At 48.8% G+C, this 23302-nt stretch overlaps 3 protein-coding genes across 4 annotated transcripts in view; 1 reads left to right on the forward strand and 2 right to left on the reverse strand.

Annotated features, from left to right (window-relative positions):
* Positions 1-6392: 6392 nt before the first annotated feature.
* APOC3 (apolipoprotein C3) lies at positions 6393-13817 on the forward strand. The gene is made up of 4 exons (XM_083589223.1): positions 6393-6432; positions 10005-10080; positions 11330-11453; positions 12623-13817. Exons 2-4 carry the CDS (start codon positions 10023-10025, stop codon positions 12720-12722), a joined length of 282 nt encoding a protein of 93 aa, XP_083445349.1. The 5' UTR covers positions 6393-6432; positions 10005-10022; the 3' UTR covers positions 12723-13817.
* A 513-nt stretch (positions 13818-14330) lies between these two features.
* On the reverse strand, positions 14331-23053 carry APOA1 (apolipoprotein A1). Its single transcript, XM_083589069.1, has 5 exons — positions 19442-23053; positions 17669-19197; positions 16776-16843; positions 16380-16536; positions 14331-15318 (listed from the first exon to the last, which is right to left on the reverse strand). The coding sequence occupies exons 3-5, from the start codon at positions 16816-16818 to the stop codon at positions 14685-14687; spliced, it is 834 nt and encodes a 277-aa protein (XP_083445195.1). The 5' UTR covers positions 16819-16843; positions 17669-19197; positions 19442-23053; the 3' UTR covers positions 14331-14684.
* Positions 21041-23302, reverse strand: part of SIK3 (SIK family kinase 3) — a 100267-nt gene continuing 98005 nt past the window's right edge. For both annotated transcript variants that reach the window (XM_083588347.1, XM_083588346.1), the window contains one exon: positions 21041-23058. The gene's annotated coding sequence lies outside the window, so the exon portion shown is untranslated. The remainder of the gene's footprint in view (positions 23059-23302) is intronic.

A 23302-nucleotide genomic window follows, 5' to 3' on the forward strand; every position in this document is an offset into this window, starting at 1 on the left:
AGAACGGACCTCCAGAACGAATTAAGTTCTTAACCGGAGGTACCACTGTATATATATTGTGGTTTTATATTTTGATTTTGTTCTGTGAAGCGCCCTGAGACCTCCGGGTATAGGGCTATATAGAAATTCAATAAATAAATAAATAATTCTCTCTCACCCCTTCCATAACCATTTCTCGCACATACTGGTTTAGGAGCAGGGCTTGTAAGAGGAGGCACACTTGAACCCAAAGCTACCCAAGGACTGGGTAGGCTAGCTCGCCTTCTGTGTAGTAATTTTCAGAGGTGGAGAAAAAGCTCTGTTTAGTGTCCAAGGAAATTCACTTTTTGTACCCCCCACCCCACCCCACCCCCCAAAAAAACCCGAGGGGAAAGATATAACTTTGTTTTCTGAAAAATCCTAATGTTGGGGCAAGGTGTACATCAAGGGCAGAGAGTTCCCAGGTTCGGAAGCCACTACCAAAGAGGCCCTGTAGCATGCTGCCATTCTCTGTTTAACAACAAAATTGTTTATCCCCAGAGTAAGAAAATGGCCAACTCCCCCCACCTTGGACCCCCACTGGATGTTAAACAAAGTTTCTTGGGGACATAATGTCTTATGTGCTTGATAAGAACTGCTAATCCAAACAGTTTATTTGCTCTTGTTTATTATTGGAAGTGCCTGGAGTTTCCCCTCTCTCCCACTCCCCTTCAGCCCTCACTTGAGTGCTGCTTTCCCACTTTGGTGGTTGGTTTTCTGGAGAGTAAACAAAACGAAGGAGGGGAGGGGCATGGAGATGAAAAAACTGGGAGGATGAAAAGCTCAAAGATGTGGAGTTTGTAAGAGTCTTAAGATGGAATGTAACAGGTGACAGGGAAGGTCAGCTATGTTTTCTGGGTACAAACTGATAGCACCAAGGACTTATGGGAGAAAGAAGCAACAACAACTTGCCAGTCTCTCTCTCTCTCTCTCTCTCTCTCTCTCTCTCTCACACACACACACACACTTCTATGTTAGCATGAATTCCCCCCTAAATTAGACATGTGTTTGCAAGAATTTTCCCCTGATGCAATGCACCTTTGTCTGCTATCTGCATAAACCTATGCATTTTTATGTACACTTCCTTCCAGCATTCATTTTTGTACCCGTTACTTGGCTGGAGAACCACGCTGCAAAATTCAAAGGAGCGTGAATTTCAAAGGAAGGTTATGTTGTGGTTTGCTGATTGTTTGGGACGGCACAAATTAGGTAGTTCACCTTTAAACATGGACTGAACCAAATTCTTCTCCATTCTGCACACACACATTTACAAATACATGTGTATGGCAGTAGCAGGAAGCAAAAATGCTGCTCGCACATCAGCCAGAGCTGTACAAAAACAGAAGGCTGCCTGCCTGGGCTCACATTAACCAGGAAATCACACTCTCAAGACAGTTGGTCACCATATATTTAAAACACCATGATATCACTTTAAACACTTGTGGCTTCTCCCAAAGCATTATGGGAGCTGTAGTTTGTGAAGGGTGCTGAGAGCTGTGAGAGGGCCCCTTTTTCCTTCCCATGACTACCATTCCCAGAGTGGTTTAGCAGCCAGTCTCCCTTCCCAGGGAACTCTGGGAATTGTAGTTCTGGGAGAGAAACAGGTCTCTTTACAACTCTCAGTACCCTCAACAAACTACATCTCCCATAATTCTTTGGGGAAAGCCATGGCTTTTTAAAGTGGTATTATGGTGCTTTTAATGAATGGTCTGGATGTGGCCATTGTCACCCCACATTTGACACCCCGAGAGCTTGAGAGGTCCTGGAGCCTGTCCCCTTCCATCTCAGCAACCCCCTTGGGTTTGGACTCCTTCTTGAGTGTCTGCTTGTGAGGCAAGGCAGGGGCCAAACTCCCTTGCGCTGCATTTTTGCTGTGTAACCCTTGGCCATTTCCCAGCTTAGGAAAAGCAGTGGGCAAAGTCTCTGCCTTGCACATCACACATCAGTCAGTTCAGCTTCTTGCTGACAGAAGCTGAGCTCTCTCTTCACTCCCCCTCGCCAAGGGAGTCATTAGAGCACCATCTCTGTTAGAGACAGGATGCAGAGCTCAGCAATATGAGACTGGACTGTGCCTCTGAGCGTGTGCAGAGTGCCTCTCCCTCCCCACCAAGCAAAAACAGCCAACCCGCAACTGGCAGGATAAGGGTTTCGGGCTTCCAGGCATGTCTCTTGGTTTAGAAGAAACCACTTTATGGCACTGCTCTCTGGCCTGTCTGCAATGTGTTATCTTGAGGTCACAGTCCAAGGTGAGGCAGATTTGATGTGCAGGATGGAGGGGCAGAGCTCAACCAGGGATGGCAACAGGCAGGAGATCATTCAAAGATGAGATCATTCATTCCTTAAGGCCGTTCCGTTGTGTAATGCAAGATGGTTCAAGGTTTCCCGGATGCCCATTCTTACCAATGGCCGTCACTCATTCCAGTGCATCCCTCATACACAGAGTACCTGTACTATGGAGGCCTCTAACAGAATTTTTGGAAGGAGAAAAAGGCTCAGCTCATCCCCCTGCTGGTGAGCTCAGGCAACCACCCACCACCCTCCATAATCCAGACCACAGCAAATCACAAGGAGGTAAGAACTGCCTGCAGGACAAAGAGGCGGCTCTGGCAAGTGAGCCAAGCCGCAGGCTCCAGGAAAAGACAATGCACCCAAAGCAGCAACAAGAGTCCATTTAACCTGCAAGAAAACCATCTATACTGATTCAAGTCTTCCTGCGCTTCTATTCTTTGCCAAAATTGCACCATGCAGTCACAAGAGACAGAAGGACTGGCAGACATAGGTTAAGTCCGGGGTACAAAAAATCAGCAGATAAATACTGGAGGTGGGGAATGGCCCCAAAAGTCCAAAGGCATGGGACATTGGGAGACTGAAACCCTCTTCAGGCATTATGAAGGAGGGACAATAAACTGTTGGATGGGTTTGAGCTCTTTCCCATTCTGAAGGCTCCCTGGTTCAGACAGTTACCTTCCGGGAGGTGGAAGGTGATGGGGGAGGAACAGGGGGTCAGAGATAAATAGATAGATGAAAGAACCACCTCATTGCCTGGCTAGGTCACTTAGGAACATAGGAAGCTTCCATTTAGCTCACCACTGTCTACAATAGGCACACAGTGGGCAAGTATCTCAGATCCAGGCCAACAGACAGTCCAGACTCGAGCAGGAAGCTGGCAAAGCTGTCATAAGCTCCATTGTGCAGTGCAAGTTCCCCCAGGCAGGAATTGGACCCAAAGACCCAATTTCACTTTATTTCTTCAAAATGTTAACAATTAAAAAAAACCCTAAGCATATAGAAGGAGAAGCCTTACTGATGCAGTGACAGCATGGCTTCTGCAAGGACAAGTCCTGTCTCATGAATCTATTCGAGTTCTTAGAATGTGCCAAGAAGTATATAAGTAGAGGTGACAAAGTAGAGGTTGACAAAGCTGGTTGACAAACGATCTACGGTTCGGGGTGAGTAATAATAATAATAATAATAATAATAATAATAATAATAATAATTTATTTATACCCCGCCCATCTGGCTGAGTTTCCCCAGCCACTCTGGGCGGCTCCCAATCAAGTGTTTTAAAAAAATTCAGCATTAAATATTAAAAACTTCCCTGAACAGGGCTGCCTTCAGATGTCTTTTAAAGATAGGATAGCTGGTTATTTCCTTCACATCTGAAGGGAGGGTGTTCCACAAGGTGGGCGCCACTACCAAGAAGGCCCTCTGTCTGGTTCCCTGTAACCTCACTTCTCGCAATGAGGGAACCGCCAGAAGGCCCTTGGCGCTGGATCTCAGTGTCTGGGCTGAACGATGGGGGTGGAGACATTCCTTCAGGTATACAAGACCTCAGAGTAGTGAGGTGGTCAAGTTTGCTGATGATACTAAATTGTTCAGGGTTGTTAAAAGAAAAAGAGACTCTGAAGAGCTCCTAAAGGATCTCTCCAAACTGAGTGAAATGGCGAATGCAATTCAATGTAAACAAGTGTAGAGTGATGCACGTTGCAGCAAAAAATTCTTAATTTCACATATATGTTCATGGGGCAAATGCACATATATGCACTAGTGGTGACTAGCCAGGAACAAGATCTTGGGGGGTTATAGTAGATGGCTTGATGAAGATGTTGACCCAGTGTGTGGCAGCTGTAAAAAAACCCCACAAATTCAATGCTAGGGATCATTAGGAAGAAATTGAACATAAAATTGCTGATATAATGCAGCTCTACAAATCTATGGGTGACCACATTTGGGATGTTGTGTGCATTTCTGGTTGCCTCACCTCAAAAAAGAATATTTTAGAGTAGAAAAAGGTTTGGAAAAGGGGAGAGCAAAATGATCAAGGGGATGGAGCGACTGCCCAATGAGGAATGGTTGCAGCATTTCAGATTCTTTAGAAAAAAGGGGAGTAAGATGCAACATAAGAGAAAGTAGAGAAAGTGGAAGAAGAAAAGTTCTTCTCTGTCTCTCACGACACTAGAACTCATGGACAGCTGACATAGCTGAATGCTGGAAGATTCAGGACAGAGAAAAGGAAGTGCTTCATGAAGAACTGTGGAACTCTCTGCCACAGGAGGCAAAGATGGCCACCAACTTGGATGGAATAATAATAATAATAATAATAATAATAATAATAATAATAATTTATTTATACCCCACCCATCTGGTTGGGTTTCCCCAGCCACTCTGGGCGGCTTCTAACAGAATATTAAAATACAGTGGTACCTCGGGTTACATACGCTTCAGGTTACATACGCTTCAGGTTACAGACTGCGCTAACCCAGAAATAGTGCTTCAGGTTAAGAACTTTGCTTCAGGTTGAGAACAGAAACCGCACAACGGCGGCGCGGTGGCAGCAGGAGGCCCCATTAGCTAAAGTGGTCTTCAGGTTAAGAACAGTTTCAGGTTAAGAACGGACCTCCGGAACGAATTAAGTACTTAACCCGAGGTACCACTGTACATTAAAAGAGGATTAGACAAATTCATAAAGGAGGTTGTCAACTGCTACAAGCCACAATGGCTATGTTTTACCTCCACAGACGGAGACAGCAGTACTTCTGAATACCAGTTGCTGGAAACCACAGAAATGGAAAGTGCTTTTCTGATCGAATCCTGCTTTGTGAGTTTCCCACAGGCGTCCGGTTGGCCCTGTGAGAACAGGATGCTCCACTAGACAAGCCGTTGGCTTGATCCAGCAACAGGCTCTTCTTATGTTCTAAACAAATGTTAAGACAAAAGATTTGTGGGACATCTGCAGAGCAAGCTGAAGCCAGGGTGTTTTTGACTCCTCCAATCTTGTTGACAATGCAGCATTCCGAACAGCAAACACTGCCCGTGTTGACAGGCAGCTTGGAATGAGTTTTCCATGTGCCCCAAATATTATATATATATATTTTTATTGGTTTTAAAATACAAAATTATAAAACATACCACACAAATTATCACAAATACATTCTTATTGGACTTCCATCAGCACCTCTGATAATCCTCCATCTTATTCACTTCTTACGCATTTCCTAACTTAATATTGCCTTTACATTTTTAACATATCCCATCTCCTCCTTCATTTTTGCAATATTTCTGATATTATTCCTCACAGAGCTTCTTGCAAACCTACAAACATCGTCTGGTCATCGCAAATACTTTTCAAATAATCCGTAAATTTACTCCAGTCCTTGGTAAACTTCTGGTCCCGCCGGTTTCGGATCCTTCCCATTAGCTTATCAAGTTCTGCATATTCCATTAATTTCATCCTCCATTCTTCCATCGTGCCCCAAATAGGCAAGGATATGTACAAACATTGCTAGAGCAGGAGAGGCATCAATTCCTGCTCCCCAAAACAATGAGCAGGGTGGTGGTTGTGGTGCACCATTTTATTCAGGGTCAACGATGAGCCAATGCAATGTGCAAGCTTTTGAGCTGCACCGAACTCTTCCTCAAGGAGAATACTGGTGAAAAGCAAAAAGGAAACTCACCAGTGCCAGACTCAGCAGCACAGAGCGCCAACCTGGGCACACAGTTTCTTCCTGACTCTTACGCAACAAAGATGACGGGAGCATCATTCTTCAACAAAGGGGAAGAGTACCTGGCATACATGAGCAATGGGTAAGGCTAGAGTGCTATCCCTGGGAAGAAGAGCCATCTGCTAGCCCATAAGGAAGACCAGTGCCAAAGTCAGAGAGGGCCAGGAAGCGGCTGCCCACAAAGCAATGCAGGAACCTTGGGAGTGGAGAGAGGGGATTTCTCCACCTCCAGCACAGGCTTCAGCTGAGCAAACATGGCGACAGGAGGAGGGGGGAGTCAGCAAGAGATGGTCCCCCTCCCCTCAGGTCTCCTGGTTGACCTTTGGTCCAATAGCCCCTACAGCCTGGGGGTTTATAAATGAGAAGCTGCCCAGGCAGGCGCCAGACAGCACCTCCTGAGAAGAAGGAACAGGTAAGAGTGGGAGAGACTTGCTGGGTGGAGCAAAGGGGACAGGAAGGGAGCCTGTTCAGTCACAAACTGCTTTGGAGCACCTGACTTCTTCCAGGCCGATTTGTGCATTTAAAAAGGCATATTCCCCGAAGGAAGAACTGCTCACCCCTACCTTTTGCCAACAGGGGAGCCAGGGCTTAATCTTGTTATAAGAATTCTAAAGTCTCAAATCTACAATAAATATACAATAAATGCACACGTATCTAAATGTGTCTGAAATAGTACAGGAGAGCAATCCTGAAGCCATTTTGACTCTCCCAATGATGTCAAATATTCCTCTGCATTTAGGGAGGTAAATGGGGAGAGCCTTCCCATTGTCTTTTCACTCACAAATCCTGTTTTAAGGGTGTAAAGGTAAAGGACCCCTGGACAGTCAAGTCCAGTCAAAGGCGACTATGGGGTTGCAGCACTCATCTCGCTTTCAGGCCGAGGCAGCCAGCGATTGTCCAAAGACAGGTTTCTGAGTCATGTGGCCAGCATGACTAAACTGCTTCTGGTGCAACAGAACACTGTGTCGGAAACCAGAGCACATGGAAATGTCGTTTACCTTCCCGCCGCAGCGGTACCTATTTATCTACTTGCACTGGCGTGCTTTCGAACTGCTAGGTTGGCAGGAGGGCATATTTGTGTATGAATAGGGTGAGCCTGTGACCTGGATTCAGGAACGAAAGTATTCACCATCACAAAAGAATGGCCAGACTGCCCAGGTAATGCAATCAGCAACCATTATCAGGTATCCTGGCATACAGGATTTCTGTTGTAGACTGCCTCCTATGATGTATGTATGATGATTTGGGGGGGGGTCTTTGTTTAAGGGGGGTTGGGCAATGTAAAAAGTCTTTAAGGTTCCTGCACACTTTTGTTCAGGGTCTCTCTCCCTGCTTAGAAGGAGGGGAGAGAACTCTGTTGCAAAAGAAAAAATAAATATCTGCCTTGCTTTCCACTGGATCCTGCCTCCATCCATTCTTCTCTGACCGATCATGGACTTAGGAGACACAGGGTCCCATGGGGAGTTGGGTAGCAAAAGCCGAACCTCAATTTCTACATCAATCTAAACCAGTCTGAGCCTAGAAACGTTCCCAGGATGAAATAGGAAGTGTGACTCTGAGGATGTGCAGAGGGCTTTCCCCTCCCCACCAGGGGCAGATGTACTATGAAACTAATGAATCTTAAACCTTAGGTTCCTTAATCCCAGAGGGGCCCCAGAAGCACCATTAGTACATACTGCTTTTAAAAAATTGGGTCTAGTAGACTCAGTTTCAGTTGCATTGAACTAAGTCAAATTGATTCTTTTTTGTTGTATATATATTTCAACAACCCCAAAGTTTGAGAGTCAGTAGCACAAATGTAAAGGTGTGGTGGAACAACCCCACTGAAAAAGGTGACAGACAGACAGACAACAAGAATTGTATAAACATGAGGACATATTTGTTGATGGATATATTATGGACAAATATGGAAAATGAATAACAATATACAAAATGGAAGAAAATAATGCGATAAAATTATATGTGATATAAAAAACCAGAAGAAGGAAGGAGGGAAGTCAGCTCTGAAGAGCAAGTATAAATGTAAAATGTAATACAATATGTGTATGTGGAGTATCTAATTGAAAAACTAATAAAGATTATTTGAAAAAAAGGAAAAAAGGTAACAGTGTTTACCTAGACTTTGTTGCTGGTTGCAAAGGAACACGCCCCCCCCCATGACATTTCACGCTTCAGGGCTCCCATAATGTAGGTCTGCCACTGCTCCCCACAAACAGTGACATCACATCTAGGAAGACAGGCACAGAGAAGGGGTAAGGGATATAGTCTAGGATCCTTTTGTTCTATTTAAAAATAGCTGGTGGAAATTTCAAGGAGCAACTGCTGCAATCTATGGAACAGCATATCCTATGGAAGCCAAGTCAGCTGAGCTGGCCACACCCTGCCCAAACTGGTCTGGAATTGAACTGGGTCCAAGGTACCGGCTTGGATCACCTAATGGGCACAACAGGGCACCTTATCCCGAGGCAGATATATGGCATATTTGGCCCCAGCCTTGCCAAATCTGACTGGCAGGTGCTGTCCCGGGTTAGGTAAAGCAAAGTCCCTTTCGAAGCCCAGCCACCAGAGACCTTGTGGATCCTGCTGAGTGGGGGTGGAACTTGGGAACCCCCCGAATGCACGGCAGGTGGGAGCTCTGAGTGCCCACCCTCCTGCTAGCAGAGTTGGGTGTGGGATTGAACTCTACGGGGGCTTGCCAAATCCCAGGGCTTGCCAAAATCTAGGAACACAGGAAGCTAGCTGTCTTATCCCAAGTCAGACGTCTGTCCATCTGCCTCACTATCTTTGTGGATTCTCCTTCCTTGGAGGTTTTTAAGTTGGGTGGCCATCTGTCATGGCTGCTTTAGTTGCGATTCCTGCATTGCAGGGGGTTGGACTTAATGACCCTCGGGTCCCTTCCAACCTTATGATTCTTTCGCTCTCTCTCTCTCTCTCTTTGCACTTAATTTATTTATTATTAATGTTGCAATACATATATGAAATCTGTACATATTGATACATATACATTATATTTGTAAATTCACATTTTCACATTTAATTATGTACCAAAATTCATCCATTTCTTATTTCCTGCCCCGTGTCTTCCCTCCACCCGTGTGTGACTTCCTTGTTGTTATTTTGTAACTTTATTATTGAGATTGTAATTTTGTATCTTAATAATTAAACATTCAATCTCATATATCTGCTTAGCTTAACTTGACTTAACTTTGTGAAATCAGTCTATACATATCAATAAGTTCTTGTTGGAGCATCTTTTGGCCATGTATTCTTCTACACATTTCCATTCCTGTTTGAGATTTTGATTAGATTGCATTCTAACTGTTGCCGTCATTTTTGCTAATTCAATCATTTCAAAAAAATTATATTGCCAATCTCTCAATGTTGGTACTTCTTCTGATTTCCAATTTTTTGCAATCAATAACCTTGTGGCAGCTGTTGCATATAAAAAAGATTCTCTTCATGTCTTTGGGGATGTCATTTGTTATAATTCCTAAAAGGAATGTTTCCGGCTTCCTACCAATTGTTGTTTTAAACATTTTTTTTCAGTTCCTCGTGTATATTTCCCCCCAATTTTTTTATTTTATCACATCCCTAGCATACATGATATAAGGATCCCTCTGATACCTTACATCTCCAACACAGACCAACCTTACGATTCTATGATCCACACGGCTTGGCAGCAAGAAGTTCTCTAGTGTCTTGTCAGGTGGGGCCTCTCCCAAACCTATATAGAGTCGCTGGAAAGCGGGGACCAAACCTGTGACCTTCAGCATGCAAAGCTGATACAAAACTGCATCAGAACCGATGTTCTACCCCTGGGCTACAGCAGCCCTTCCTTCTCAACACCCTGTTCTGCACAGCTGAATGTTGGCTCCGGCACTAGTCTAGCGCAGGCGTCGCCTCAGCCCCAGACTACTGGGGATGGTGCCTTCTGGGCCTTCAGTGGCCAATGGTGATCTGACCTGCCTTTCCTTCCCATCACAGGTCCAGCCAAGTGACAGAATGAGAAGGCCTCTTCCACTGCTCTTTGTCCTTCTGGCGCTGCTTGCTGCGTTTGCACGTAAGAAAACCCCACCCCAGTGCCAGAACACTATTGCTCTCACACATGCCTGCCTGTGTGGAAGAGGGTGCAAGGGGATCAACTGAAATCCAGCCAGCTACTTGGCTCCTGGTGGGAAGAGGAAGGGGGATCCCTCCCCTTGGGGCCACCAACTGAATGCCCTGCAACAATTCTCCCATGAAACTAGAGATCATAGAATCATAGAATCAAAGAGTTGGAAGAGACCACAAGGGCCATCGAGTCCAACCCCCTGCCAAGCAGGAAACACCATCAGAGCACTCCTGACATATGGTTGTCAAGCCTCTGCTTAAAGACCTCCAAAGAAGGAGACTCCACCACACTCCTTGGCAGCAAATTCCACTGTCGAACAGCTCTTACTGTCAGGAAGTTCTTCCTAATGTTTAGGTGGAATCTTCTTTCTTGTAGTTTGGATCCACTGCTCCTACCATCCTACCATCCCATCCAACATTTCTCCGATGAAGATAGGGGACGTCCTAAGGAAAAGCAGGGCATTCAGGGATCAAATGAGAAACCAGGACAGCTTCTGTAAATCCAGGACTGTCCCTGGAAAATGGGATGTGGGTGGCACTGTGGGTTAAACCACAGAGTCTAGGACTTGCCGATCAGAAGGTTGGCGGTTCGAATCCCCGCAACGGGGTGAGCTCCCGTTGCTCAGTCCCTGCTCCTGCCAACCGAGCAGTTCGAAAGCATGTCAAAGTGCAAGTAGATAAATAGGTACCACTCTGGTGGAAAGGTAAACGGCGTTTTCGTGTGCTGCTCTGGTTCGCCAGAAGTGGCTTAGTCATGCTGGCTACATGACCCAGAAGCTATCTGCAGACAAACACCGGTTCCCTCAGCCAATAAAGTGAGATGAGCGCCGCAACCCCAGAGTCGGCCACGACTGGACCTAATGGTCAGGGGTCCCTTTACCTTTACCCTGGAAAATAGGGACACTTGGAGGGTCTGCGTGTCATGGGCTCTCTAGTTTACATGAGCATCACTCCTTGGCTGAAGCTGGAGGCAAAGGCACACCTGGTGGGGATAGGATGCACCTGGAAGGACAGATCATTCACACAACCCATGTGGTCCCCACCCCTATTTCTTTGGCATGGGAAATCAACCAACAAGGCGGCTGAGATTCTGTCCTCCTCTCCCCCCAAATAGAGGGGGAAGTGTATGTGTAGGGAGGGGAGCGGGAAAGTGCTTGTTTGCTCCATATCCCTCCCCCCTTTTCTTTTTTGTCTTGCAGAAGCTCAAGACGCCCCAAAGGAGAGTTTGGTGGCCAAAGTGCAAGTCTTTGCCCAGCAAGCCATCCAAAAGACCCAGGAGCGCTTCACCACCCTCAGAGAGTCGGAGGCAGCCCAGCAGGCCAGGTGGGGGAGGCATTCCAAGCTCAAGGAAGGGGAAAGGTTGGGACAGAGCATGCCATAGGAGCCAGCTCCAGGGGGCCATGGGTGCTTAGGCATCCACAATAATATAATGAGCAGAGCCATAAAGTCAATGAGCAAAATCGGTGACAGCCAACCAGCCAGCCAAGAGAGAAGCAGTTCAGCTCCGCCCTTTGCAGCCAGCCAGTGAGTCACCTGTTTCCGACGTTGGGGCTCAAATTCGGAGGCAGAGCTGCTGGCCACTACAACGATGACACACGATGTCACATGCACAAAACTGCACATAGTGTGTGTGACATCACACACATGATGCACAATGTTGCATTGTGGTTTTGGAGGAGCCCCCTTCCAAAAATCCAACGTGTGACGTCACACACACTACATGCAGGCATGTGCGTGTGTCATTGCACATCTGTGTTATGGCGGTGGGCACCCACGATCCTGAGGGTGAGATGGCACGCTTGATGCATGCCGTGTGGGGCTGCACGTATCAGCAAACAGGATTATCTCCTGAACCTGCCCCCCTTCCTAGAATCCCCTCCTTGGCATAAGGAAAGCCTTGAGAGCCAGTGTGGTGTGGTGGTTAAGAGCGGTAGACTCGTAATCTGGGGAACCGGGTTCGTGTCTCCGCTCCTCCACATGCAGCTGCTGGGTGACCTTGGGCCAGTCACACTTCTCTGAAGTCTCTCAGCCCCACTCACCTCACAGAGTGTTTGTTGTGGGGGAGGAAGGGAAAGGAGAATGTTAGCCGCTTTGAGACTCCTTCGGGTAGTGATAAAGCGGGATATCAAATCCAAACTCTTCTTCTTATTATTATTCGTTTCCACCCACTGTCTCCCCTGGGGCAGCAGCCTCTTGCTGAGACCCCAAAGGTGCTATTGGCGCCTGTCACAACACGTGGGGCAGAGGTGGCTACTTCTGGGCCCGCAGACATGGAAGGTTCTTGCAACACACAGTGGGCGTAGTAGAACTCTGGCAATAGCCAGGCTTTCAGGGGGCTTGGAATTCCTACTTTCCTAAAGGGGTTGGGGTGGGGGAATTTATGAAACCAAGAAAAGCTCTCATTTGCCACACTGCACTAAGTGACCCTTTAGGGAGGGATCCACAGCAATTAAATGCACCTTTTCCTTCAATCCACCCCTACTGCCTTTTAGGGAATGGATCACTAACGGCTGGGCAAATGCAGTTCAATACTTTGGCCGTGTAAAGGAGAAGATTGCCACATTTTTGAAGACGCCGGCACCTGCAGCATGATGGAATTTTGATTCCACACAATTCCAGGAGGATCTCTCGCCCTTCCCAGTACAGCGGCAGGGTGCTAAAGTTGTCCTCAGTGATGGGCAAGGATTTCAACATTTGCCACTCTTTCTCCTTTTCCCTGCCCTGCCTAGTCACTCCTTCATTCCCTCCTTCCCTCAGACATCTCAATGTTCATTAAGCGTGGCACTTTCCCCCATTAAATCTTGCAAACTCTTTGCATGGTTGAGTTTCTTGCTGTGAACCAACAAAGCAAACTGGGCAGAGGTTTTGATGGAGCAAGAGAGACACTTTCAAAAAGACTTTTTGGGAGGCTTTCAGTGGTTTCCCACCAGAACCACCCAAGAGCAAAACAATCACATTTCCACATTTCCAGATGTGGGCGGGATCCCCTTCCTTGAGCAACTATGTACCGTAAGTGGGCAGGGCGAGGCATCCTGGGAAAAGGCCCTTTCCAGTTAAAACTCACTCTCCAGAATCAAAACTTCGCCCTATCAGGACACCTGCTTAATCCCTTCCCTCCTGCTGCCAGTTGGGATGAATTTGGCCTGAATCTGAGGAAGGGGGAAAGGAGAGAGAGAATCTTGATGTGTTCGTGGTGACCTAGGTTTGGTGGGTTTGGTGGTGGCAGGCAAGCAAGCAGGGAGAGGCATCTTCACCTAGCCAGGGGGTCTCCTGCAGCTCCTCCTGGCTCCATCTGCCAGCACAACCCACAGGAGAGTTGAGAAAAGTTCTGCCCTGTGCTACCTAAGGATAAAGATGAGTCGGCATAGCAGCCACTGCCACCAGGAGGCCAAATGGCCAAGACAATTATTGACTAGGCACTTGTTCACTTTTGGGTTTAGCTGCCCTGTTTTGTTTTTCAAGCAAACTGCCGAGTTGAGTGTATATTTTTGTGGTGGGCTCTACACACACACACACAGAGAGAGAGAGAGAGAGAGAGAGAGAGAGAGAGAGAGAGAGAGAGAGAGAGAAGTAAGGCCAATCTCTTTGCCCTCAAATGGCAGGGATTTCTTCCCTGGCTCTGCCCCCCTCCCAAACTCCCTCTAGTTCTTCCCAGTCCCAATATATTTTTGATTCCAAGAGCTGGGAATAAACCAAAAATCTGTCTCACACAGTGGGGGCAGCCTTCTTCCACTTGGCCTTGCCAAGAGATTGCAGGGGCACTGGGCAGCTGTGCTGTTGCATGGGGGCATTGCTGCATCCCTAGCAAGTTCATCCAGGGGTCTATATGGCCTGAACCTCTTTGAGGCAGCTGTCCTTGCCTGCAGACAATTCCCTCTATCTTTTAACCCCAAAACATCTGGCACCTGAAGCAGCCTCCTCTCCCTCCTTCAGGACCCACCCTCTCTTAATCTAGGCCTCCCTCCCCCACTAAGGCGTTGGGAATGGTGGGGAGACACCCACAGAACTAGCCAGGAGGAAACGGGACCTTTGGACTGGCAAAACCTGCAAAAGGAATCCCCACCCTCACCCCAAATGCCAACGCTTCAGTTCCTACCCACCTCTCACTGCCCTCCCCCTTCTGACCCCCCCACCCAGCCGTGCCCCACAGCTCCCAGCCCCCTTCATGGCAGCAGACATCCACCACACAATAGCCATATCTCTTAAAGTTGCTTTTTATTCGGCAAAAGAGAAGGAGAGAGGCACTGGACTGAGCAGGTAGGGATGGCAGCGGGGAGAAGAGGGGGAGAGAAGCTAGGTTTTCTTCCACTCCAGCCTGAGGTCTTCCAGCTGGGGTCTTAAGGGCGTGGGGAGGAGTTGCAACCCCTCCTTTCCCTGCTCACACCCCATTAACCCACCCAGGGTTGTGGTGCCAAAATGTGGGGTGGGAAAGGTCAGCGATAAATACCGAAGTGGGGAGGCAGTGCTTATTCAGAGGAACCCTGATCAGAGGGAAGGGGGAGGCCCAAAGGTCCAGGCAGGATCCTGGAAGGAGAGGGGCTGCCACGCTTCTCTCTAGGCGGCCTGCTGTTGCTGCCCCTTCTTCACCTCGTCCTCCACGGCCTTTTGCACACTGGCGATGAGGCCCTCCACGTAGGTCTTGAAGCTTTCCACGCTCGTGGGCAGTTGCTCCCGCAGCTTCTCTACCATGGGTCCGATCTTCTCCCGCAGGGCAGTGAAGTGCTTCTGGGCCTCGGCCTGAAACTCTCTCAACTTCGGGGCGCCCTGCTCCCGGAGCTCCTGCAGCTTCTGGCTCAGCCTCTGGCGCATGTCTTCGGCGTGGGGGGCCACCTTTGCACGCAGCTCATCCACGTGGTCCCGCAGTTTGTCCCGTGCTTCCTCGGCCACTGGCCTCACCTTCTCCTGAATTGTGTCCAGGTTCTGGCGCACAATCTGCTTCACCTCCTGCTCAATGGGCTCTGCCTTGGCCCGGAGAGCCTCTATTTCCTGGTGGAGCTTCTTGCTGAATTCATCAAAGTAGGGCTGGATATTGGCATTCACGCTTTCCAAGTGCTTCTTCAGCTCCTCGATCCCCTTGTCCCAGTGCACTTTCAGCTCTTGCTTCAGTTCTTCCATCTCAGGGGCTATTTCTTTGTGCAACTCAGCTAATATCTGGTGCGCCTTGTCCAATTTCGGAACCAGGCTTAGGCTACAGAGAGAGGATGGGGAGACCGAGTTAGTGGGTGAAGGGAGGGCAGAGTTGGTGCCTAGACCTCTTGCTCCAGCCCAGAAGAGGGAGGAAGCACCTCTGTCCTCAAGAAGCACCAGCCAGTTTCGACCTCCTGTTCTGCTAAGAAAGGTCAGGGTCTCTGCTACCTCTTTATACAATGTGGAGCAGAAGCAAGGAAGCCACCCTCTCCTCTGGCCATCAGTGTTGGGGAGGCCACTTTGTTTTAGTGTCTTTTGCTCTTTCCAACATGTTGGAATCCCTTCGAGTGCCAGAGCTGGGTCTTGCCTTTGGAGTGGGGATGCTCTCTTGGGAGAAGCTCATCACAGCAAAAGAGGAGCCTCTCCGCTGTCTGAACCCAACACAGCGACCTGCCAAAACTGCCTCCTCGCCCAAATAGCAGCAGCAGCAGCAGCTAACATGAGCCAAGGCTGCGTCGATAAAAATATGGCATCTACTCAGCCTTTATAAAAGGATTCCTCCCCCCACCCTGTCACATACACACCTCAGTTGTCTAATTTCATTTTTAAAAAATCTGTTTATAGGGTTCATACAAGGCATGTCTATTTAGCAGTTGCCTAAAAAAGTATATTTGAGGCTCCTCTTTCGGCTATGAATTTGTGATGCTGTTCAGTAGCCCAGCCGGGGTGGGGTGGGGTGAGGCGGGTCTCGCAATCCAGCCCCTCTAGATTTTGTGGGGCTGTCCCTCCCAGGGAAGGCCCCTGAGATCAGAGTGGATGTAAGGCACCCCCCCCCCCACATCTGGCTTTTAGCCGGGGGGGCGAGGGACGAGGTCGGTGCTGCACCACAGTTCCATGAGGGTGAATGGAGATCTGGTGGACATAGGTTTGGAAAGGCCTCCACAGGTATCCACACAGCCAGCCAGCCACTCTTCCCTGCCCCCCCCCTCACTGCACAGATGGAAAGCCCTCCTGAGGCAGAAGTATCATCTCCTGAGGAGATAAAGGGGAAGGAGCTTTGGCCACCCCAAAAGCCTACAGCCTGCCAGTCTATTCCTTGCTTGCCCCTAATTTGCTACTCACTCTACTTCCTTGCCCCATTCAGAGTTATCCAGCTGAGTGATGGCTTCACGGAGACCAGTCCTGATGGTTTCTATGTAAACAGTGAGAGCGTCGTGCACACGCTCCAAGGGGGTTTGTTGGGGCTCATCTTGCTGCCAGAAGTGGCGGGCCTGGGTTCCTGCAGAAGCAATGCAATAATGGTTAGAGCCTAAGGGCAGAGTGTTTAGAAAAGGGCAGTCAGAAGCAAGCCAGGTCTCCCCCAGTTCAGCCCTACGAAGGCAGAGTCCACTCCTCTATGGCTACTCCTCCCTCCACCCGCAAGCAGAAATTAGCTCCTTCAGAGCTCATCCCCCCAAGGTTCTTGGGCAGCCTCAGGGAGAGCTGCCATTCCCTGCCCGTGAGCACAGGGTCACTCACCTGTGAGGAACACCAGGGCCAGGGTCACTGTGATGGCTCTCATCTTGCAATGCTTTCCAACCTGGAGACTGCAGAAGGGGATCACGTCAGGCCAGAAGAATCCACAAAGATGTAGAAAAACAACAACAAAAGGATTTCTTGAGCTTTTCTCTCCCAAGACCAAGAAAGAGAGAAATTGGAAGTGAGGAGACAAAGAGGTCTGCTAAAGATGAGCTATTAGTCAGAAGAGCCAATGGGAAGACCAGATCCAGTGGATCTTGCCAGTTAGCAAGCAACACAGGAGGACTAGTTACCATAATGTCTTGCTTGTGGGATTCCCTGGAGGCACCTGGCTGGTCATTTTGAGAAGCAGCCGGATTCGAGGTGAGGTGGGCTCCCCTTGGCATGACCCCACAGGGCAGCTCTTTCGGCCCTTAAGCAAGAATTGCTGCGCACAAGATCTGCTACATCCACCTAGCCCAGCAGCAGCAAGATGCCCAGAGATGCTTCCCAGGCTGGGGCACCTGCTCATTGGAAGAGTCCAATGAGCTTCCCTTCCAAAGGTATACACCCCAAGGTATCCATTGATATATCCAAGAGGAAGCCCCAGGCAGAACAACCAAGTCAGCCTTTGCCAACCTGGTGGTGCCCTCCTGATGTGCTCGGGCTGCTGTGCTAGCTGGTGCTGATGGGATCTGTGGTCCAAAACATTGGGTGGGCACCGGGGAGTTGGCAAAGGCTGATCAAGAAAGAAATGGAGAGGCAACTTCTCTGCAGGGGAAGCAAGGTCTTTTCAAAGAGCTTTGAGAGAGGGAGAGAGAAGAGAGAGAAGAGAGAGAAGAGAGAGAAGAGAGAGAAAGAGAGAAAGAGAGAGAGAAGCAAGCCATAGTACCAGGAGAGGCCCAGATTCTTACCAGTTCTTTCAGCGTCTGCTGCTTTGTGTGACCGATCCTTCTCGGCGGTGGCTATTTATACCAGAGGTGGTTGTTTATTGCCGAAGATAAGTCAAAGCTGTAAATGGGGAATTCACTCCCAAGTCGTGACTATGTGGCGCTTAGAGTTCAAGGATCAAACACACATCCCCAGGGGGAACGCGCACGATCAAGGAGCAACAGGGGCCTGGCAAGGGACTCCGGAACAAACACAGAAGCTGGGCCTGGGGCCAGCTCTCTGACCCAGATTTGCACTTGTGGGCAGAACAGGAACCCCATGGACCCTCCGCTCAGCTGGGCAGCCGCCAAGGAAGGAGATTTGCAAGGCTCCTGTTGTTGTTCCCAAGTGGTTTGAGGACTCTGTCCTTGGTGCCTTTAGCAATAACTTCAGGAGAACAACTCTGTGACTTGAAGCCTCCCAGCATGGGCCAGGCAAGCCTTTAACAACAGGCCAATAACTGGGGTTGTTCTCCTTTGCTGGGGGGCCAGCGTGCAAGGAAAGTTGTATCTATAGTAAGCTGCTTTCCATCCTAGCCCCCCACTTCCCCAGGCAAAACCTCACCTCTCTTGACAAGGGCAAACATCAGAGAAAGTGGCTGACTTGGGCCTGGCTGAAAGTGATGGTGGGGGTTCACACACTGGAACGCTTCCCCATACACAAGAGGAAGAAAAAGGGTTTTGCTCACAGCAAATGGGCAGTTATCGGGGAGAAGGGCTCTTGCTTCCAGCAAGTGCCTGATTATTTTTCTTTGGAGTGCAAAACATCTGGACAGATCCAGGTTAGGGAAAGCAGCTCTATGGGAAGAACCACCACAGCCGTAGAGGGTTGTTCCAAAGATGTCTGAGGCTCTATCTACACCAAGAAAACCTCCTGACTCCACTAAGAAAGTAACTGCAATCTGAACACATTGTGCAGACTCAAGCATTTGGATGCATTTGCTCATTCTGCCTACTTCATTCTTGGATTGCTGGCCCCGGGGAGATAATGTGGATTATCTTTGCCCCACCCTCTGACCTTAACACAGTCTCCTTAACACAGGAGTCTCCCTAACACAGGAAACTGCCTTATACCAGATGAGACTTTGTCATGGCGTGATACGGTCTACTCCAGCCTTCCCCAACCTGACGTGTTCCAGAAGTTGTCGAACTACAACTCCCATCAGCCACAGCCAGGAAGGTCAAGGGGGATGATGGGAATCACTGTCCAAAACACTGAGGAGGCTGGTGTCCTCTGATTGGGGTTTTCTAGGATCTTAGGCAGGCAAGGGTCTTTCTGATCATTTTTCAAACTTGATGATACCAGAGATTGACCTACTGTGGGCAGAGCAAGTGATCTGCCAGAGTTATGGACCCATCCCACGACTTTTGAGATTCCATCTCATTGTTCAAGGTTGGAAAGGCCTGAAAATTGCCTTCCCAACTTAAAGGAATGCTCTCCCCCAAGGGAGGCCCACCTTGACATCCTTTTGTTTTCTAGGGCATTTAGGCAGCACCAATGATACAGTATTGTGCTGTTTTTAAGCCAGTGTGGTGTAGTGGTTAAGAGCGGTAGTCTCGTAATCTGGGGAACTGGGTTCGCGTCTCCGCTCCTCCACATGCAGCTGCTGGGTGACCTTGGGCCAGTCACACTTCTCTGAAGTCTCTCAGCCCCACTCACCTCACGGAGTGTTTGTTGTGGGGGAGGAGGGGAAAGGAGAATGTTAGCCGCTTTGAGACTCCTGAAGGGGAGTGAAAGGCGGGATATCAAATCCAAACTCTTCTTAATATGCTGACGTGATTTTATCACTGTTATGTTTTACTTAGTTGCAAATCACTTCAGGACTTTATTCAGTGTGAAGCAATACATGCATCCAATAAACCTCAGCCTCTCCTTGAGAGTGCTGGATTTTACATCAGATAGGAAGGCTGGTGACTGTGTGGTGCAACTGAATGCATGAAATTCTGGGCATGGCTTTCTCTGCCATGGGAGGGCGGAGCCTGATTACATGAAACCTCCACAAAAGTGGGGCTGCCACTCATCTTAGAATTCACAGTGCCGGGAAACCTGTCTCCAGAGGGAGGGGGAGTTACTCTCCAAAAGACGAGAAACACATCCTGACTCTGTTTCCATACATGTCTTAGTCTGTTGGAGCAAAAGCCAAGTCTAAGGGCACCATAAAGACTAATAATCCCTATCAGCTAGCACCATTTTGCATGTGTCCCTTTACTGCCATGCCATCAAGAGTTTTGATATCTATGGCACCTTTGAGGCTGGGGACACAGGAGATAACAGCAAGGAAAACTCTGCCAGCCTTTTAGCTGAAGCCCATACCCATCAGAACAGCCTTACTGAGGACTGCAACTGTAGTTCCATCATCTGCAGAGCATAGGAAGCTGCCTTCTACTAAGTCAGCCCCTTAAGGTCCAGCCAGCTCCATATAGTCAGCACTGGCTGGCAACAGCTCTACAATGTCTCAGACAAGGGACAAGATGCATACAAGGAACCCCCAATCCAGACTTTCTGGAAGAGAAATCCAAGTAAACCCATTTGGGCACTGTGTTCCATTCTTAGCCTCCCACCCTGAGAATGAATCAGCAGGACTCACTGGGGGAGGAGAATGAAGCAGTGGTGACACCAACCCATTCTCTTGCAAGCCCATCGCCCAAAGAAATGTGACTGAGGTTGTGGAGGCTCTGCTTGGAATCCAAGTCCAGGGCTATCAAAATGACAAAAATGCTGCTCTTGTATCAGCCAGCTTGGCTTTAAAGGACAACCAACTATTCTGGTGGAAGCATATATCTCCTCAGGGAGCACAAATTGTCATTGGATGCCACCAGACTAAAACTGTCAACAGGACCCGACCTTAGCTAATCATTCCTTGGCATGCCATTTTCAGACAAAAATGCTCACATTATGGCACCTCCTCAAAGGGAGATGCTAAGGAGAGACACACGAAGGAGCATTCTATGCCTCCTACCTCTAGGTCATGAGCAGTGTGCAGCAGGAGGGCCTTGTGATACTAACCCTGGTGATGGGATGCAATGGAGGAGGCAGGTGGGGCCCTGCGATGATACAGGTTTGGGAAACGCTGTGCTAGAAAATTCAAGCTGGGAGCTTTTGCTTGCAAAGAAGATGCTCTGTCACTGAGTCCCTTCCCTCCCGCCTGAAGCTCTACTGATCCTGAAGTATGCAAGGACCCAAACATGGGCTTGGGCTGCTACCAATGCAGCACATGGTCAGAACGCAAGGGTCCTCTGCGTAAGGAGGGTCTCCAGAGCCATCACTGCCACTTGTTCAGGGACAATCCCAGCTTAAGGCACCACCACTCCCCAACCCTGGACACAACAGCAAGAGAAAAGCCAGACCAGAGCTGCTGAGAGCCAATCATAATCATGGGTTTATTTGTCATGATCCCACGTCCAACTAAGTTACTAGTTGCAAAATGACCCACCGAAAACGAACAAACAAACGGAAAAAAACTGAACTAAGATTTTGCTGAAAATCTGGGGAGTTTGTTTGTGTGGGTTCTTGTTTTTAGTCCAACATAAATGAGAAAAAATACTTTGGACATTTCCCCCAAAACAGAAATAATAGCAAAGTATATGATACATTCAACATATACTGCGAGTATTGATTACTACAATACAAAGCAATGATTAAAAACAAAAGAATCCCCCCCACAAAAACAAAAACAAAAAACAAAAAGTGTGATACTGCAAAACAGCATAGCCAGGCCAGTCCCTGCACGGCGGTTTGCTTGGAGGGCGGCTGATGCTGCTGTCATCTCTCAGGATCATGTAAACAGAAGGAAAAACCAAAGCAAGAGTCCAAAGCCAGGCCAGAGGAGGCTTTCGGTGCCTTTTGGCCCCTCCCTCCCAGTGGCAGGAGGGAGCAGTGAGCAGCCCTCAAATTCCTCCTGCCCCTCCATGGCCCATTCTTCTTCCCTGGTAAGCGAGTCCCCCGCCTCAGTGGAACCTCGGCCACAATCCAGCCTCGAGGAGGAGGAGGAGGAGCAGGAAGAGGCTTCCCCCCACCATCGCTTGCACATCTTGGTATCCAGATGCTGCTGGAAAGGTGAGAACGAGGAACAGGAGGATGATGATGGTGATGATGACGATAGCAAAAGAACCTCAGCCATGCTGGTCTCACACTTCTTCTGTGCAAATTCAGGAGGGCTGCATTGATATATATATTTATATATATATTTAATCCTTTTTAAAAAATTCTTCCAAAAAGAGTCAGTAATAGGGATTCTCTGTTGCAGCTTTGTCAAAAGTTCCAAAGGCAGAAAAGATGACACGAGAGACTCCCCGGAGGCCCAGCCGCTGGAGGTGCCCCAGACCCTGGACCAGTCACAGAAAACAAGTTCCCCAAGGGCCGAGAGAGAGGGAGAGACGGTCTCCGTGGCAATGCCAGGGGCACCACCGCTGCCACACTGGAGAAAAGCCAATACTGGGAGGAAGATGGGGGAGGGGCAAGCAGCAACATGGGGCGGGGTAGAAGGGGAGGGGCAAAATGCATCCTGCCTTTTATTAACAATTAATTTATTATTAATAATAATAACAACAATAATAATAAAACATTTACCAAAACAAATTCCTACATGATCTGAAGGGAAAGCAAGTTAAAAACAAGAACCAGGTTTTCTCGAAACAAAGGGGAAAAGGGAAAAAAAGAAGAAGTAGTAGCACATGGAATTAAATGGGGGGGGGAGATGTACAAAAAAAGAGAAACGGAAGAAAGGACAGAGTGACAAAATTTAAAACAGAAAGGCTGACAGAGGAGAGACACACAAAAGCAATATTGCACCACTGCGGTGGGGGGAAGGGGGGGGCAAATGGCCAAGGGGTGGGAGGCAAGCGATGCATGGAAGGCAGACGTGGAGGCTTGGCTCTCGGCCCCTCCGCAAGCACAGCCCCCGCCACCCCCACCAGCCCCCTGGCCTGGAGGGGCCACTGCAAAGGCAGGTCATGAAGAGGCACCGTCCAAAACAGCTGCTTATTGCTTGCGGGTGGGCAGAGCTCTTCTCCCCTTCTGCCAACAGGTTTTCCAGGCAAGGCTGGCTGCCCCCTCCCCCGGCACCTGCCACTGACTGGGAAGGGGGGGCCCTCCAAGCCGGCAGCTGCCCGCAAACTGCCCCCTGCAGCTTCTGTGCGAGGGGGGGTGCTCTGGTCCTTCCAGAATGGCTGGCGTCACAGGCAAATATGGCAATAATGAACATCCGAAAGGAACAAGCACACTGTTGAACCAACGAGGAGGTTGAGGAGGAGGAGGAGGAGGAGGAGCCGCCACAAGATTTCCGTCAAGGAGAAACGGGACGGCCATTTGGCGCAACGCTGCGAGATACTGTTGGTTTGAAATGGACCTTTTTGTTTCAAAGCTGTACATACCCCTGCCGGAAAATGAGAGAGACAAAGAGAGGGGAGTGGGTGGCAGGAATACTAGACACTTGCCTACACGGCTACACAGAGGAACCTCACCAAGCCTTTCTTGTGCCCCACGCTGCTCCACACTCCCGTCGCCAGGCATGAAACTGGCTGGCCTAGCAAGGCCCTCCTGGCAATGGCTTCAGGAGCAGGAATAGCTCACTGGGGAGCCAGAGAGAGCCCAGAGCTCTGCCTCTTCCCAAGGGCAGC

The sequence above is a fragment of the Podarcis filfolensis genome, assembly GCF_964270895.1.
Source record: "Podarcis filfolensis genome assembly, chromosome: 15".
NCBI lineage: Eukaryota > Metazoa > Chordata > Lepidosauria > Squamata > Lacertidae > Podarcis > Podarcis filfolensis.